Raw genomic sequence first — 16,821 nt, forward strand, 5'->3', positions numbered from 1 at the left:
TGTGAGAGCAGACTCCAGGAGATGGTGAAAGATAGGGAAACCTGGCGAGCTAAGTCCATGGGGTCGCAGTGTTGAACCCAACTTAGTAACTAAACAACAACAGTAAGGAGTTGAACAGAATCTTAGTTTTACTTTTTTGTCATTATTGAGATTCATTATTGCATACTTACCTGGAAAATAGATTTTTCTAGCCGGGAGTGCTTTTCGCCTCCTCTGAACTCCTGTGGGTATCCATTATAGTGGTTTCCTATTGTTGCTATAGCATATAGCCACACACTTAGTGGCTTAAAACAACACATGGTTATCATCTTACAGTTCTGAAGGTCAGAAGTGCAGAATGGGCCAAGGCTTGGAGGCGCCGCGGCGGAGACGCGTGGGGATCACGTTTGCCTGGGAGCGAGGCGCATCATGCCGCGTCCACACACTGGAGAGAAAACTGAGAATGAAATTGCTTTGGCAAGCTAAAATGAGCTCGATTCAGGACTGGGGGGAAGAGGTAGAGGAAGGAGGTATTTACCATGTCACCCTCAAGAGAGTCCAGATTCAACTGGCTGCCAATAAAGGAGCGAGATGGCTTGGGAATGAGTCATAAAGCATCGGAGACAACTTCAACATCAGCAACACGTTTGGCCCAGAAACTGCTGATGAATGCGCAGTGCAGTGGTGGTTCAAGTTTTGCAAAGGAGACAAGAGCCTTGAGGATGAGGAGCTCAGTGGCCAGCTGTCAGAAGTTGACAATGGCCAACTGAGAGCATCATTGAAGCTGATCCTCGTACAGCTACATGAGAAGTTGTGTAAGAACTCCACGTTGACCATTCTGTCCTCCTTTGGCCTTAGAAGCAAATTGAAAAAGTGAAAAAGCTCGATAAGTGAATGCCTGAAGAACTGATCCCAAATCAAAAAATTATTGTTTTTGAAGTGTTCTCTTTTTCTACACAACAACAATGAACCATTTCTCGATCCGACTATGATGTGCAATGGAAAGTGAATTTTATATAACCAGTGGTGACCAGTTCAGTGATTGGACCGAGAAGAAGCTCCAGAGCACTTCCCAAAGCTAAACTTGCACCCAAAAAAGGATCACGGTCACTGTTTGGTGGCCTACTGCTGGTCTGATGCACTACAGCTTTCTGAATCCTGGCGAAACCATTATGTCTGAGAAGTACGCTCAGCAAATTGATGAGATGCTCTGAAAATGGCAATACCTGCAGCCGGCATTGGTCAACAGAAAGGGCCCAGTTCTTTTCCACAACAATGCTTGACTGCACATCATATAACCAATGCTTCAAAAGTTGAATGAATTGAGCTACAAAGTTTTGTCTTATCCACCATATTCACCTGACCTCTGGTCAAGCATCTCGACTACTTTTGGAAGGGAAAATGCTTCCATAACCAACAGGACACAGAAAATGCTTTCCAAGAGTTTGTCAAATCCCAAAGCATGATTTTTTTTTCTTTGTATAGGAATAAGCAAACTTATTTCTCATTGGCAAAAATGTGTTGATTGTAACGGTTCCTATTTTGATTAATAAAGTTGTGAGCCTAGTTATAATAATTAAAAAAAAAAAAAAGGAAGTGCAGAATGGACCTAATGGATTAAAATCAGGTGTCAGCAAGGTGGGTTCTTTTCTGGAGATTGCAAGGGAGAGCTGTTCATTGCCTGTTCCATCCTTTAGAGGCTGCCCACATTCCTTGGCTTGTGGTTGCCTTACTCAGTCTTTGCTTCCATCACCACATCTCCTTTTCAGTCTGTCTTGGCCTTCCTCTTATAATGACCCTGCGATTACGTTCACCTACCCAGGTCATCCAGGGCAATCTTCCCATCCCCAGGTCTGTAACGTAATCACATCTGCAAAGTCATTTTGCCGTGGCAGTTAACATATTAAGGGAAGTTGGGGAAGGGCATGGACATCCCTAGGGACCCATTATTCTTCCTACCACATCTTTTGCCTTTTATTTAGAATCATCGGATGTCAGAGCTAAAAGGGGCATTGGATGAAAACTTGTCCAGTCCCTTTACTTTATTTGTGAAAAACTGAATGAAACCAGAAAGGCTGTTTGTTTTTGTCTGCCTCTAAAGCTTTATTGAAAGATGTGAAATAAGGCCTTAGTTATGTTTTTTGTGCTTAACTGTACTTTTATCATAAGTATACAATATTTACTGCCTGAGTGATTAAAAGGTTAGTCATAGAAACCAGGTATATCTTATTTCTGACTCAGCTATTTTAAATTACTGCTAATGGAAGTTTATAGAAAGTGACTGACTGAAAATACCATGAAGGGTAGGGATTCATTTATTCTTATATTTTAAAATTAAAAGAAAGAAGTTATTCCATCTTAAAAATGACTACCTTTTTTAAGATGCCAATTCTCTGTCTCTTGCCCAGCTCTCCTTTTGTCTGCTCACCCTCCTTCATAAAAAATGAAAGACGAAAGAAAGAAACAGAGAAGAAAGAAAAGAAGGGAGAGAAGGAAAAAAGGGACAGTGGTGTTCACTTAATAGTTTTTCTAGAGTAACTCATGGAATCTGGATTGAGTTTCTTTGATATTCATTGCTATTGGGATGGATTAATAAGTACTATCTGTAATAATATCATGTATTATCTGTAATGCGTATCTTTCATGTGTATTCAACCCAGGGATCGAACCCAGGTCTCCCACATTGCAGGGAGATTCTTTACCTGCTGAGCCACAGGGAAGCCCATTCAATAACTAAGATAATTTAAAAATCAGTGTTTATCTTATAAAAACTATTTCATAAATTTAGGAAAACTTTTTAAAATTTAGGTTAATTTTTTGAATTATGATTTTTTTCCTCTTGTTAAGGAAGGATAGTTTAGACTCTTGGTTAAAATAAAATGAAAAATTTTTTAAGTTTATCTGGAAAAACATTTTAAAAATCTAGATTTTAGGTTTAGGTTGTCATTCATACTAGATAAATGACTTACTGTTTTCCAAGAAAAAAAGCTTTGTCTGATGCTTATGCAATGACTAATTTTCTTTTGATATTCTTGTAGTTTATATAGAATCTGATTTATTGTTAGGTGAGTTTGGATATATTAGGCATGGTTCTTAAAATAAAATATACCAGAAGCATAATGAGTCTTTTCTTACTTGTATCAGTATGATTTTCCATTGGCCCTATACATCTATACATGTCTAAATCTAAACTTGTATGTTATACAAGTTTCATTAAATACTGAATTGCAAATAATTCTATTTTTATTTTGTCTTCTAAGATGGTACATATAGGTGCATAACAACTGTAAAACCGTGGACCATGCCAGAAGTGCCAAATAACTGATAGTTTATTATATTGTCATGTTCTCAGTGAGAAAAATGTTAATTATAAGTCAACTTTAGAATGCATTTGTTGTAATAAATTATGTTTGTTGGGTGAAAACATAATCTGACTCTTCTTTTCTTGGCAGCAACTTGAATTGGTGGAACCAAGTGGCTGGATTCACGTTCCCTTAACTGATAATCACAAGAAGCCAACTCGCACTTTCATGATACAGATTGCTGTTCTAGCCAATCACCAAAATGGAAGAGATACCCACATGAGACAGATTAAAATATACACACCAGTGGAAGAGAGCTCCATTGGTAAATTTCCTAGATGTACAACTATTGATTTCATGATGTATCGCTCAATAAGGTGACCTTAGAACAAAAGTCATTAAACATCTTATCAGTACATATTAAATCTGGTTATCTTTATTGAAAAATAAATTAATTATTTTGCAATTTGGTATACATTGAAAAGTATTTTATTGTAACTTTAATAAATACATTTTGGGTCATAATATCTTTATTTTCTTGAACATATAATAAGGCTCACATATTTTATAATTATTAAAAATGAACCAATGATTTAATTTTCCTTATACCAAAAGAAAACCAATTGAACTGAAAAATTTTAAGATATACACAAGTATTTTTACTAACTAGGTAATTATTTTATATAGTGATCATGCATTAGAATAATAATGTATTGCATGTTTGGGAAAAAAAAACTATGTTTTATCAATAGGTATTATCTTTAATAAGTCAAAATTATTATTAGTTTTTTCTATCCAGAGGAATGTCTTATATTAATGCTAGGCCTTAAAAAATTTTTTTTAATTTGTTTATTTGGTTGGTTCGAGTCTTAGTTGCAGCACACAGGATCTTCCTTTGTGGCACACGGACTCTAGTTGTGACATGGGTTTAGTTGTTCCACAGCATGTGGGATCTTAGTTCCCCAGCCAGGGATCGAACCTGTGAGCCTCTGCATTGCAAGGCAGATTCTTAACCCCTGGACCACCAGAGAAGTCCCAATACTAGGCCTTTTAGAAACCTGTCAAAATCAGCTTAGCATTCAGTGTCTGATGAGAGCCACTCTGATTTGGGGAGTGTTATTAATTGTATCATAATTGTTGTACTTTCATGAAATATTTTTAACCCGAGTTGTCTATATCCTAATATTGTGTCAGATTGCTACTATAATCTACTGTTTATCCTAGTTCTGATGGTGCTTATAGGATAGTTAATTTCAAATTTGTGTCTGACACTGAAGTCCCATTCCCTAAGGGATAATGTAGCTCACAAAATTTTTTAAAATATATGAAATTATTCTTTACATATAAAAATATTTTAAAGGTGCTTAAATGAGTTTTCTTTCCATGGTTTAACATGAATCCATTTGATTCTGTATGTCTTCCCCAACGCTACTTGCTGCCCCATATCTCTTACTTTGGGGGAGACAGAACTTCCCTATATTGGCTCATTTTTTTTCTTTTTGTGGCTGTGCTACATGCTTGTGAGCTCTTAGTTCCCCAGTCAGGGCTCAAACCCGGACCCTTGGCAGTGAAAGCATGGAGTCCTAACCACTAGACCACCAGGGAATTCCCGCCCCTTATTGGCCCTTATTTGGGAAAGATTCCTCAGAGGTTCTTGCATTACTGGGTAGACTGAAGTCTTAAGTTAGCAAAGTTTAAAAAATAATTATGTTTGATTTTATTGTGGCAGATTTGATTTATTGTGGCCACTGATTTATGTGGATGCTATAAAAAGTGAAGGTTTCATATTTTTCACTCAGCAGAATCTCAGCTCTTTTTCTGAGTTCCACAAAGAGTTTGTTATTTTCATTTTCTCCTTAGAGTAAGAAGCATGGTAGGTGACTATATGGTCAGCAAGAAGTCTGTAACCAAAACTCATTTGAGATCAGCAAATTAATCCCGAATACAGATGTGGGGTACTGGGAGGGAAAGAAGAGAGAGCTGAAGAAAAACATGGATAGGAGTTTTAAAACAGGAGCAAATCAAGGAAGTAAGAAGAGTAATATATAGTTGGCACTGTATTAGATGTTCTGTGTTAGTCTGATAAGGAAAACGTTCATGTAAACACAAGGTCTTCATCTAAGATATAGAGAAATCTAATAAAAGGTACAGGAGGTTTTAATAGTAATAATTATAATTTATCAGATGCAGTCTGTTATTTCCTACTATCCTAATAGGTTGTAAAGAAACTCCTAAAAGTAGTAGGGATTAACATTGCCGGGAGAAATATCAATAACCTCGGATATGCAAATGACACCACCCTTATGGCAGAAAGTGAAGAGGAACTAAAAAGCCTCTTGATGAAAGTGAAAGTGGAGAGTGAAAAAGTTGGCTTAAAGCTCAACATTCAGAAAACGAAGATCATGGCATCTGGTCCCATCACTTCATGGGAAATAGATGGGGAAACAGTGGAAACAGTGTCAGACTTTATTTTGGGGGCTCCAAAATCACTGCAGATGGTGATTGCAGCCATGAAATTAAAAGACGCTGACTCCTTGTAAGGAAAGTTATGACCAACCTAGATAGCATATTCAAAAGCAGAGACATTACTTTGCCAACAAAGGTCCATGTAGTCAAGGTTATGGTTTTTCCTGTGGTCATGTATGGATGTGAGAGTTGGACTGTGAAGAAAGCTGAGTGCCAAAGAATTGATGCTTTTGAACTGTGGTGTTGATGAAGACTCTTGAGAGTCCCTTGGACTGCAAGGAGATCCAACCAGTGCATTCTAAAGGAGATCAGTCCTGGGTTTTCATTGGAAGGACTGATGCTGAGGCTGAAACTCCAGTACTTTGGCCACCTCATGCGAAGAGTTGACTCATTGGAAAAGACTATGATGCTGGGAGGGACTGGGGGCAGGAGGAGAAGGGGACGACAGAGGATGAAATGGCGGGATGGCATCACTGACTTGATGGGCTTGAGTTTGGGTGAACTCCAGGAGTTGGTGATGGACAGGGAGGCCTGGCGTGCTGCGATTCATGGGGTCGCAAAGAGTCGGACACAACTGAGCGACTGAACTGAACTGAAGGAAATTATTGGGAAAATCAGTATGTTTTCTGCTTCTGTTCCCTTTCCCTGTTTTCCATAAGCCAGCTGGCTGACTACATCATTAGGCATAGGATAACTTGGTAGTGGAGGATTATGGAGGTAATGGTTCCCCTTATTTTAAGGATAACAATGCATAATTACCTGAAGCAGTTTTATTTCTCTTTTGAAAGTGTAAATTATATATCCAATAAAAGATTTGTATCTAGAATATATAAAGAACTCTTATAACTGAATAGGAAGAAAAAAATCCAGTTAAAGTGAACAAAAGATTAAGCCAACATTTCACCAAAGAAGACATATGATTGGAAAATAAGCATATGAAAAGATGTTCAGCTTCATTGGATGTTAGTGAAATGCAAATTGAAATCTTAATGAGATACCATTTCATAGCCACTAGAATGTCTGTGATTAAAAAGACAATTGCAAGTGTTAGCAAAGATATGGAGGAACTGGACCTCATGTCAGATTGCTGATAAGGATGTAATTGATATATAAACACGTTGATAAGGAATTTGGTAATTTTTTTTTTAAGTTTAACAGATACATACTATACGACCAATCATTCCTCTTACAGGTATTTACCAAAGAAAAAAGAAAGTGTATGTCTATACAAAGACTTGCACATGAGTGTTCATAGCAGTTTTATTTGTAGTACCTAAAAATTGGAAGCAAAGCATATGTTGTTCAACAGGAGAAGGTATAAACAAATTGTAGTAAATCCATGTAATAGAATACTACTCAGTAATACAAATAAATGAAGTTAATTAATACACAACAACGTGGATAAATTTCCAAATAATTATGCTGAAAGAAGCCACTAAAATGACTATAGTCTGTATGATTCCATTTTTTTTTAATTCTAGCACATACTCTGGAGAAGACAATGGCACCCCACTCCAGTACTCTTGCCTAGAGAATCCCATGGATGGAGGAGCCTGGTGGGCTGCCGCCTATGGGTCACACAGAGTCAGACACGACTGAGCGACTTCACTTTCACTTTTCACTTTCATGCATTGAAGGAAATGGCAACCCACTCCAGTGTTCTTGGCCTGGAGAATCCCAGGGACTGGGGAGTCTGGTGGGCTGCCGCCTATGGGTCACACAGAGTCAGACACGACTGAAGTGACTTAGCAGCAGCAGCAGCAGCACATACTCATCAAGTGATAGAAAGCATATCAGTGGTTCTTGGATGGGGTATAGAGAGAAGTCAGAGGAATGAATTACTTGAGTGGATGACAGAAATGTTCATTATCTTGACTGTGGTACTGGTTTCACAGCTATGTACATACACCAAAATTTGCCAAGTTACACGTTTAAAATGCCTTAATAAAGCTTACTTTAAAAAAAATAGCTTATTCTACCTGTTTCACATAGGAATCACCCAAAATGCTAAACTCAATGTAGTTATATTTCTTACTGTATAAAATCTGAGAATATAAAACTAGCATTGAAAATCCATTTTAACAGTTAAAACAGTGACAGCAAATTCATGGGTCCATCTGTAGTCAGTATACATTTTTGAGTATTAATAAAACTGTGCAGTTGTGAGATTTAAATGTTTTCATTTCACATGTAATCAAAGTATTGGACACTTTAAATCAGTTTATCACCTGAGGAAATATTGTCACAAGAAACACTCCATAAAACTGTGGAATTATAAAATACAACAGTTCATTGAAGAGTAGTAAACACCCAACTTATGAAAACACTAACGTATATTGAGTGTTGAATTAGATGTAATAATAAAACCGAAGTAAATCTGATGCAGACTTTGCTTTCCAGTTGCTTTTAGTCTACTGAGGGAAATAATAGGTCTCTGATAACCAGGTCAGAATTTAGAGCGGTAAGATCACTCTGTAGAAAAGAGAGTTGACGTCCTGTTCAGAAGTTAGAGGTAAAGCTGTAAAGTTAGAGAAGGCACTGTGGAGGAGGTGGAATTCCGGAAAGAAAGACTGTTTGTAACATCAGCCAGCTTCCTCACTTTCCAAGCTTATTCTCAAATCCAAGCTATCGTCGTTTTTACATGAATAACAATGATTAATTTGAAACAGATGATGTGTATGTAAGGAATCCAGTGATGTTTCGTACGTTTGAAAGCTTCCAAAGATTAAAACACAGGCCAGTCTTGAAAAGTAATTTTTGGCTCCATGGCTCTGTTCTTTTTGTTTTTATGACTACTAGTTACAAATTTTTATGAGTATAAAGTTTTGACTCAGATACAGATATTTGACGTGTTTCTAGTGTTAGAAAATTTTGCTTTAAATTCTTAATGTCGTCTTATATGTCATTTTTAATTGACTTCTTGGTTATTAGCTTGTTTTATCAATTACTTTTTAAAATGATGAGTTGCAGAATATGGTAAAGCATTAGGGAAAATAATACTTTGCAGTTGTGGTTATTTGGAGACACTTTTGCTTTGTGGATCTTTTAAACCAAGATTACCTTCTTTTGCCCACGTTGTTTTGGCTTTCCTCACTTCTGCTGTGACTCCCTGGGGTATGGTGTTTGGAAATGTTCGCTGTACAAGGCTGTTTACCAGCCATCTACAAGGAGGCTCTCTGTGCTTCATGATCTGCCATTTAGTTGAGCCTGCCTCTGTGCAGTGGTGTCTAGAAAGCATTAGAGAGAAGACAACAACAACAAAAGCCTCAGGGATTACTTTATTAATTATCCATGATAATGACTTATTCTATTAACAGGACATATCCGAAGGCTAATTAATTAGGACTCCCCCCCACTATAAATTCAAGAAAATGTCTATAATCCATGGCAATATTATATGAAAAGTTGGAATCATTTTTTAGTAATATTAACCAGTCTGTATTTTCGTTTTATGTGTAAGTTACTCTCCCTTTTTTCTATGGCTGATCCTACGATGGTTGTTTATTTTCCCTTGTCCTTTCTGGTAAATAGAACCGATTGACTATTTTGCCAACATAAGCAAAACTACACCAATTTAAAGGTAGTCTACCTGCTTAGAAATCTTTTTCTGAGTGAATTAGTATTTCAGGAAATGATACTTCACATCATGTATCACTGAAGCTCTAGTATTTACCATCTCAGTTGTTTTAATTATTGCACTTGTGGCCGTAAACTTTCCACTGATGGAGTTCAGTGATCGTCATAAGATGTTTTTCCACTGGGCATTTACTTTTCCAATGTTGAGAGCAAATTACGATTCTCTCCCTGTGGTCCTAGAAGTAACTCCCCCAACTATTTTTATAGACTTTATTCTGAGACTGGCTCTCCTCTTTACCCTGGCATTCATCTATAGCTGGAGATCCAGATTTTAACAGATCATTTCCTGTTATTACTACAGCAGTATCAAAATGCTGATCGCTTACCAAGAAGCAAAGTATTCAAAAGACTGAAGTAGAGCGTTCAGCCAGCTGTTTGTTTTTCAGCTGTTAAAATTCATGAAAATCACAGATTGAATGGATGTGAAGACAAAACGAAATAGACTGTAGGCTTAGTCAAGAGAAGAATGATTACAAGCCGTTAAGTTATAACAGCTGTTAAGTTATAACACACTCAGGTGTCTATCAAGACAAAGGAAAGGGATTTTAATGTTTATTTTAAAACTTTATTTCTTAAGGTAACATTCAGTAACTGATAAGAGATGCAAGGAACTTATTCTTCAGAAGTCTTCTTTCATTTTTTGCCCATCATCTGGGCTATTTGGAACAAAATTCATTTCTTTGTTGAAATCTTCAACTGCTAGGCTGGTATTTGGTTGTACTTTTGAATCTTCTCCTTCATCTTTCTATACTCAGTAACTGTAAACCCTGAAGATTCTTTCTCCACATGAATTATCACTTTCAGTTTCACCTCATTCACATCTTTCTAGGTCAATTCAGTCTTACCAGAAAAAGAAAAGGTACCAGATAAAACTTTCTAATCTTGCAAACTGGAATAGATGCTCACAGCCCTGTACTTTAATACACATGTGCATTCCCATTGGTAGGAAATGAGTATCACACTAAACAGGAAGCTTCAGTGTTCTCTTACCCTGTCTAACTAGTTCTAAGCCAGTCTCCTAGACCCACTCTTACTGCTGATTCTAGTTCTGAATTCCTTAGCTGCTTTTAGCCACTTCTGTTTGTTCTTGGCCCTTTGGAATTTCATGATAAAGACCAATTTTTTAACAGAAATGTTGTATTCTTATGTCATTTGGGTACATTTTCTCTGTTTTAATCAATTGAATAATAGTCACTATCCTAGACTATCTCTAATAACAAAGCTGATCATTTTAGTAACACTGTGCCAATGAAGAGAGAGAAATACAGTTTGACATATAACATTTACTAAGGTTGGCAAGCATGCAACACATTTTATAAAGATTTATTTAGATGGAAATAATCGACTGTCATTTTTTTGTTATTAAGAATACTTGATTACTTATCCCTATTAAGTAAAAAAGATGTTGACTCTACAATGCTGTGGTCAATTGTACTGCATATAGTTTCCAAGAGAAAAATTATCTTTTTTCAAACAACATGTACAATTATATTCCTTATATCCTGTGTAGAATATAAGTAAGTAGAAAACATATTTCCTACTTAGAAAGAATTTATAATTAGCTGATGACAGCTAGGAACAGACACTTATGCATACTTAAAGGAAGGTAGTATTGAGTTAAACAGATAAGTATCTTTAATAGGGATAAATATCACCAATGCCCAGGTAGTCAGTAAGGTTCTTATGAAAGAGAAATTCATGCACATAGGGTATCTAAAGAGGCCTTCTTGTCAGCTCATGTACACGTTGAGAAATAGTGAAGGTAAAGGTCAGAGTATCACCTTCTTTCTTGACAGACCACAGATTCATGGATGTGTTTTTAAGTCTTAGCTAATTGGGGCTTTTCTAATAATGGATCGTTAAGATCAAGGTCATAACTGGCTGCACAGAATGAGTCAGGAGGCTCCCTAGAAGGAGGATGGAATTTTATTTTTCCTATATTTACAAATCAAATGTTTGCCTCCTCAGGGATGGAGTATTGGGGTGGAGAGTGGCTCAGAGTAAAGGAACCAATTTTCCTTTTAGTTGGGAGTCATCAGGAATAGGGAGGAAGTGTTTCTAAATTTACACTCTGGTTCCAGAACAGCATGCAGTTTTAAGTAGAGAGAAATGAGAGGGCATTTTAGGCATGGAAAACTATGCATTTGTGGAGGAATGAGGAGATTATATTCAGATTACAGTAAGCAGGGTTTTTAATTTTAGTAACGTGTTAATTTAGGATGAAAGAAAGGTAGGGGAGAATGGAGTGAAAGTTTAATCTTACCCTGTTAGGTATGAGTAACTAGTTTTATACCCTTACATTCCTATTACATTTAATGCTATATTATTTTTTGAAAAATGTATTGGTGGATAATTGCTTTAAAAATATTGTGCTGGTTTCTGCCGTACATCAACATGAACCAGTCACAGGTATGCATCTGTCTCCTCCCTCTTGAACTTGCCTCCTGTCTCCCACCTCATTCCAGAGCACTAGGTTGAGCTCCCTGTGTCACACAGCAAATTCCTGCTGGCTGTCTGTTCTGCATATAGTAACACACATGTTTCCATGCTGCTCTCCGCTCATCCCACCCTCCCCTTCCCCCCACTGTGCCCACAAGTCTGTTCCCTGTGTCTGCATCTCCACTGCTGCCCTGCAACAATAGGTTCGTCAGTTTTGTCTTTCTAGATTTCATACACATGCTTTAGTATGCAGTATTTGTCTTCTACTTTCTCACTCTACAGTAGCTCTAGGTTCATCTCCCTCGTTAGGACTGACTCAAATTACATTCTGTTTTATAGCTGAGTAATACTCCATTGTGTATATGTACCACAATTTCTGTATCTGTTCGTCTGTCAATGGATGAAGCATCTTCCATGTCCTGCTACTGCTGCTGCTGCTAAGTCGCTTCAGTCGTGGCCGACTCTGTGCAACCCCAGAGACGGCAGCCCACCAGATTCCCCCATCCCTGGGATTCTCCAGGCAAGAACACAAGTGGGTTGCCATTTCCTTCTCCAATGCATGAAAATGAAAAGTGAAAGTGAAGTCGCTCAGTTGTGTCTGACTCCTAGAGACCCCATGGACTGCAGCCTACCAGGCTCCTCCACCCATGGGATTTTCCAGGCAAGAGTGCTGGAGTGGGGTGCCATTGCCTTCTCCGCTTCCATGTCCTAGCTATTGTAAAAAGTGCTGCAGTGAACACTGAGGTACATACAACTCTTTCAATTATGTTTTTCTCAGCGTATATGCCCAGTACTGGCATTATTTGGTCATATGGTAGTCTTATTCCTAGTTTTTTAAGGAATTGCCATACTCTTCTTCATAGTAACTGTTTCAATTTACATTCCCACCAACAGAACAAGACGGTTCCCTTTTCTTCACGTCATTTCCAAATGCTATATTTTTATTAAAACTTTGGAAGAGAAAAGATGCAATATGGTAGCCTAACACCTACCACCATTGTAAGTTGTGAAGGAGACTATGGAACTAAACTGTTTTTTAAACTAATTTTATGTAAATCAAAAGATTTATTTAACACTTGTCTTAATTAAGATTGGACCTTGAAAAAGACTATCAGAAGTTTTCCTGGGATGAACAGTTGGGTGGAAATTTGTGCTTTTCCAAAGGGAATTGCTCAGTGGATGATTCTTGTGGAACCACAGGAATGTCCACTCAATTTGGATTCATTGTTCCAGGTTCTCTCCTTTCCTTCCAGAGATTTAGATAATAAAGAGAATTCTTAGAAAAATCCACTTAAAAGCAAAACTATCAGAAATTATACACAGCTCCAAATAAGGCTCTCAAATGGCCATTATAAAAATATTTGAGTTTTTGGATATGTTATGTGTTTAAACAAAGTCATCATTTAGTAGAAATACAACTTGAGTCCTTTGGGTCCAATTTGTGCTTGTCTTACATCTAATTACTTTTAGATTCAAAAATAAAGACTTCTTTTAGAAATGAAGAAGTCTTTGAAGCAGTATTATTCATACTGTGTGTGTGTTAATCACTCAGTCGTGTCTGACTCTTTGCAACCCCATGGACTGTAGCCCACCAGGCTCCTCTGTCCATGTAATTCTCCAGGCAGGAATACTAGAGTGGGTTGCTGTCCCCTTCTCCAGGGGATCTTCCTGACCCAGGGATCAAACCTGGATCTCCTGCATTGCAGGCAGATTCTTTACTGCCTGAGCTACCAGAGAAACCCATTCATGCTATAATCCCTTTTAAAGATATGAAGTATCTTTTAAGATTTATATCATGAAATATACTAGTGATATGAAGAATGGTATAGTGTAAGCACAGTTTCTTGATTTAAATAATAGAAACAATTTTGCATATGCTCTTTGTATAGCTGCTGCTGCTGCAAAGTTGCTTCAGTCGTGTCTGGCTCTGTGCGACCCCATAGATGGCCGCCTACTAGGCTCCTCTGTCCCTGGGATTCTCCAGGCAAGAACACTGGAGTGGGTTGCCATTTCCTTCTCCAATGCATGAAAGTGAAAAGTGAAAGTGAAGTCGCTCAGTTGTGTCTGACTCTTAGCGACCCCAGGGACTGCAGCCTACCAGGCTCCTCCGTCCATGGGATTTTCCAGGCAAGAGTACTGGAGTGGGGTGCCATTGCCTTCTCCGCTTTGTATAGCTAGTGAATACAAGAAACTTTTAATGTGTGTGAAGTTTTCTATTATTTGCAAGCTAAAAGGAAGTAACTCAGTAATGTAGGAATTATATGAGCACCTAAACCCTATCTGTGTAATCTTTGGCTAAAGATTTTATCAGCTTTTTCTCTTTTTAGGTGTGTGTGTGTGTGTGTAGCATAATGTATATACAGTGAAATGCACCAAACACTAGCTCAATGAATTAGGTCAAAGTGGACACCCATGTCCATGCCAAAGGCTAAAATACCTCCTTGGAAGCCCTCTTCATGTGCCATCTCAACCACTGTTCCCTTCCTTCCCTCTAAGATTGACCTCTACCCCTAATGTAATATCCATATGTATTAGTATATACAATGTGCAGTATATTTTCTTTTGTGTATATTTTCTTTTGTGGATATTATACTAATATCCATATGTATTAGTATATACAATGTGCAGTATATGTTCTTTTGTGCAGTATATTTTCTATTAGTATATACAATGTGCAGTATATTTTCCTTTTACTCAGCATGATTTTTGTAATATATATTCGTATTACTGTATCTTATAGCTGTAGTCTGTTCATTTTTACCACTACATATCTAATATTCTATTGTAGAAATATTGTTTTTGTTTAGTCTCTAAGTTGTATCCAACTGCTTTGTGACCCCATGGACTGTAGCTTGCTAGGCCTCTCTTTCCATAGGATTTCCCAGGCAAGAATACTGGAATGGGTTGCCATTTCCTTTTCCAGGGGGTCTTCCCGACCCAGGGATCAAGCCCAAATCTACACTGGCAGATTCTTTACAGCTGAGCTACTAAGGAAGCCCCTCTTGTAGGAATCTACTATAATTTGTTTACTCATTCTACTGATGTTTGTTATTGTGTTTTCCTTTTTGAAGCTATTACAAATAATGCTGTTATGAAATTCTACTACTTGTCTTTTGACTCTTATCACATGTGTATTCCTGTTACGTATGTATATAAGAGCTGTATACCTCACACAAAGGGTACATGTATGCTCATTGTTTACAGATAATGCTTCATCATTTTCCAAAGTGCATGTAATCATTCACATGCAACAGCAGGCCATGAGTCCCTGCTTCTCCATATACTCACCAGTGTAGTATTGTTGGTCTTTTAAATTTTAGCCACTTTGATGAATGTAGTGTTGTCTTATTGTAGTTTTAATTTTCTGTTCGTAGTAGTTAATGAGATCAAGCCACTTTTCATATGTTGTCAATTTGGATAATGTCTTTTGTGAAGTGTTCTAGTCTTTAGTTCATTTACAAATTCTATCTTGTTTTCCTTGTTGATTTATAGAAGTGCTTCACATATTCTGGTTGTAAATGCTTTGACAGTTATCAGTGTTGCAACCGTCCTCTACTCTGTGGTTTGCCTTTTTCATTCTCTTAAAGATGGGATCTCTTAATGAACAGAAATTCTTACTTTTAATATAAACCAATTTATTAATCTTTTCCATGACGGTTAGTGATTTTTGTGCAGTAAGAAGGCTTTTCCAACCTGAGAATTGTACAGATATTTTCTTATATTATCTTCTAAAAGCTTTATTTGCTTTGTTGTGCAGACTTAAGTGTGCAATCCATCTTAGATGATAAGAGTTAAATTTCAATTTTTTTTCATATATATTGACCCAGCACCATTCACTGAAGACCATAATTTCCTGTTGCTGTACAATGTCACCTTTATTTCAAATCAAGTGTCTATATGTATATGGTATGTTTTTGCGTTCCGTACACAATACAATTTGTCTCTTGTACCAAAAACATTTTGTCTTATTACTGTTGATTTGTAACACAGTTTGATATCGGGTATAGGTATATCAAGTGCAGTCTGTTCCTTCTTAACACTCTCTCAAGTATTCTTGACATTTTTCATTATTATTATTATATACATTTTGAATTCACCATATCAGGGTACATGCGTGCATGTGTGGACACAAACACAAACTGGATAGAATTTTTCTTGGGATTGCTATGAATCTATAGATCAGTTTGATAATTTATGCTGCACTTCATGGGATCATGAAGAGTCAGACATGACTTAGTGACTGAACAACAGCAACAACATGCTTTTACAATATTGTCTTCTAAGTCACTAAAAACTCCCATCTATTTGAGTCTTTAATTTCTTTCGATGATGTTTTATACATTTTTAGGGAGACATCTTGTACATGTTTTGTAGATTTACTTCTAAGAATTTGATATTTTTGATATTATGGATGATACTTTTAAAAATTTTATTTTGGTAAATAGTAAAATTAATTTTTTATTTTCACTTTATATCTACCAAATTTGTTACTTACCTCTAATTAGAATTTTCTGTAGATTCTTTTTACATTTCTAAATGATGGCTATTTTATTTCTTTTCTTTTTCTTATACTTTTACTTATTTTATTTCCTATTTATACTAGCTACATCCTCCTGTGGTGTATTGAAGTCTGAGATATTAAATTGAAAACATTGAGAGCAGTCATTCTTATCTTGTTTCCAGTCCCAATGGCAAAGCTTTCAAGATTTCTCTGTTTCGTATGTTTGCTTAGGTTTTTTTTTTTTTTTAGAAATACTTAATATTGATAAAATCAATGTTAGTCCCTTGTATTTCTAGTTTAATAATTCTTTTATTTTTAAGTCATGAATGAATATTGAATGTATAAGATGCTTTCCTTGCACCTATTGAAATAACCTTGAGATTTTTTTCCTCTATTTTATAGTATGTTGAATTATATTGGATGATTTTTGAATGTTAAATTAATCATCTTTCTTGGAATAAATCCTACATGTGAATCACTGGGTTTGCTGAAAATTAG

At 36.7% G+C, this 16,821-nt stretch overlaps 1 protein-coding gene across 4 annotated transcripts in view; it reads left to right on the forward strand.

The window, feature by feature from the left end:
* Window positions 1-16,821, forward strand: part of ANAPC10 (anaphase promoting complex subunit 10) — a 141,154-nt gene that overhangs the window by 81,507 nt on the left and 42,826 nt on the right. For 2 of the 4 annotated variants that reach the window (XR_008200815.1, XR_008200814.1), the window contains exon 5: window positions 3,432-3,606. Coding sequence is in view for 2 of the 4 variants with exons in the window: in XM_052654792.1 (XP_052510752.1) it covers window positions 3,432-3,662 (231 nt within the window). In the remaining 2 variants the exon portion in view is untranslated. Of the gene's footprint in view, window positions 1-3,431; window positions 3,681-16,821 lie in introns of those variants that run through there. The other 2 variants (XM_052654792.1, XM_052654791.1) reach the window with 1 other exon arrangement.

The sequence above is a fragment of the Budorcas taxicolor genome, chromosome 17, assembly GCF_023091745.1.
Source record: "Budorcas taxicolor isolate Tak-1 chromosome 17, Takin1.1, whole genome shotgun sequence".
NCBI classification, from domain to species: Eukaryota; Metazoa; Chordata; class Mammalia; order Artiodactyla; family Bovidae; genus Budorcas; species Budorcas taxicolor.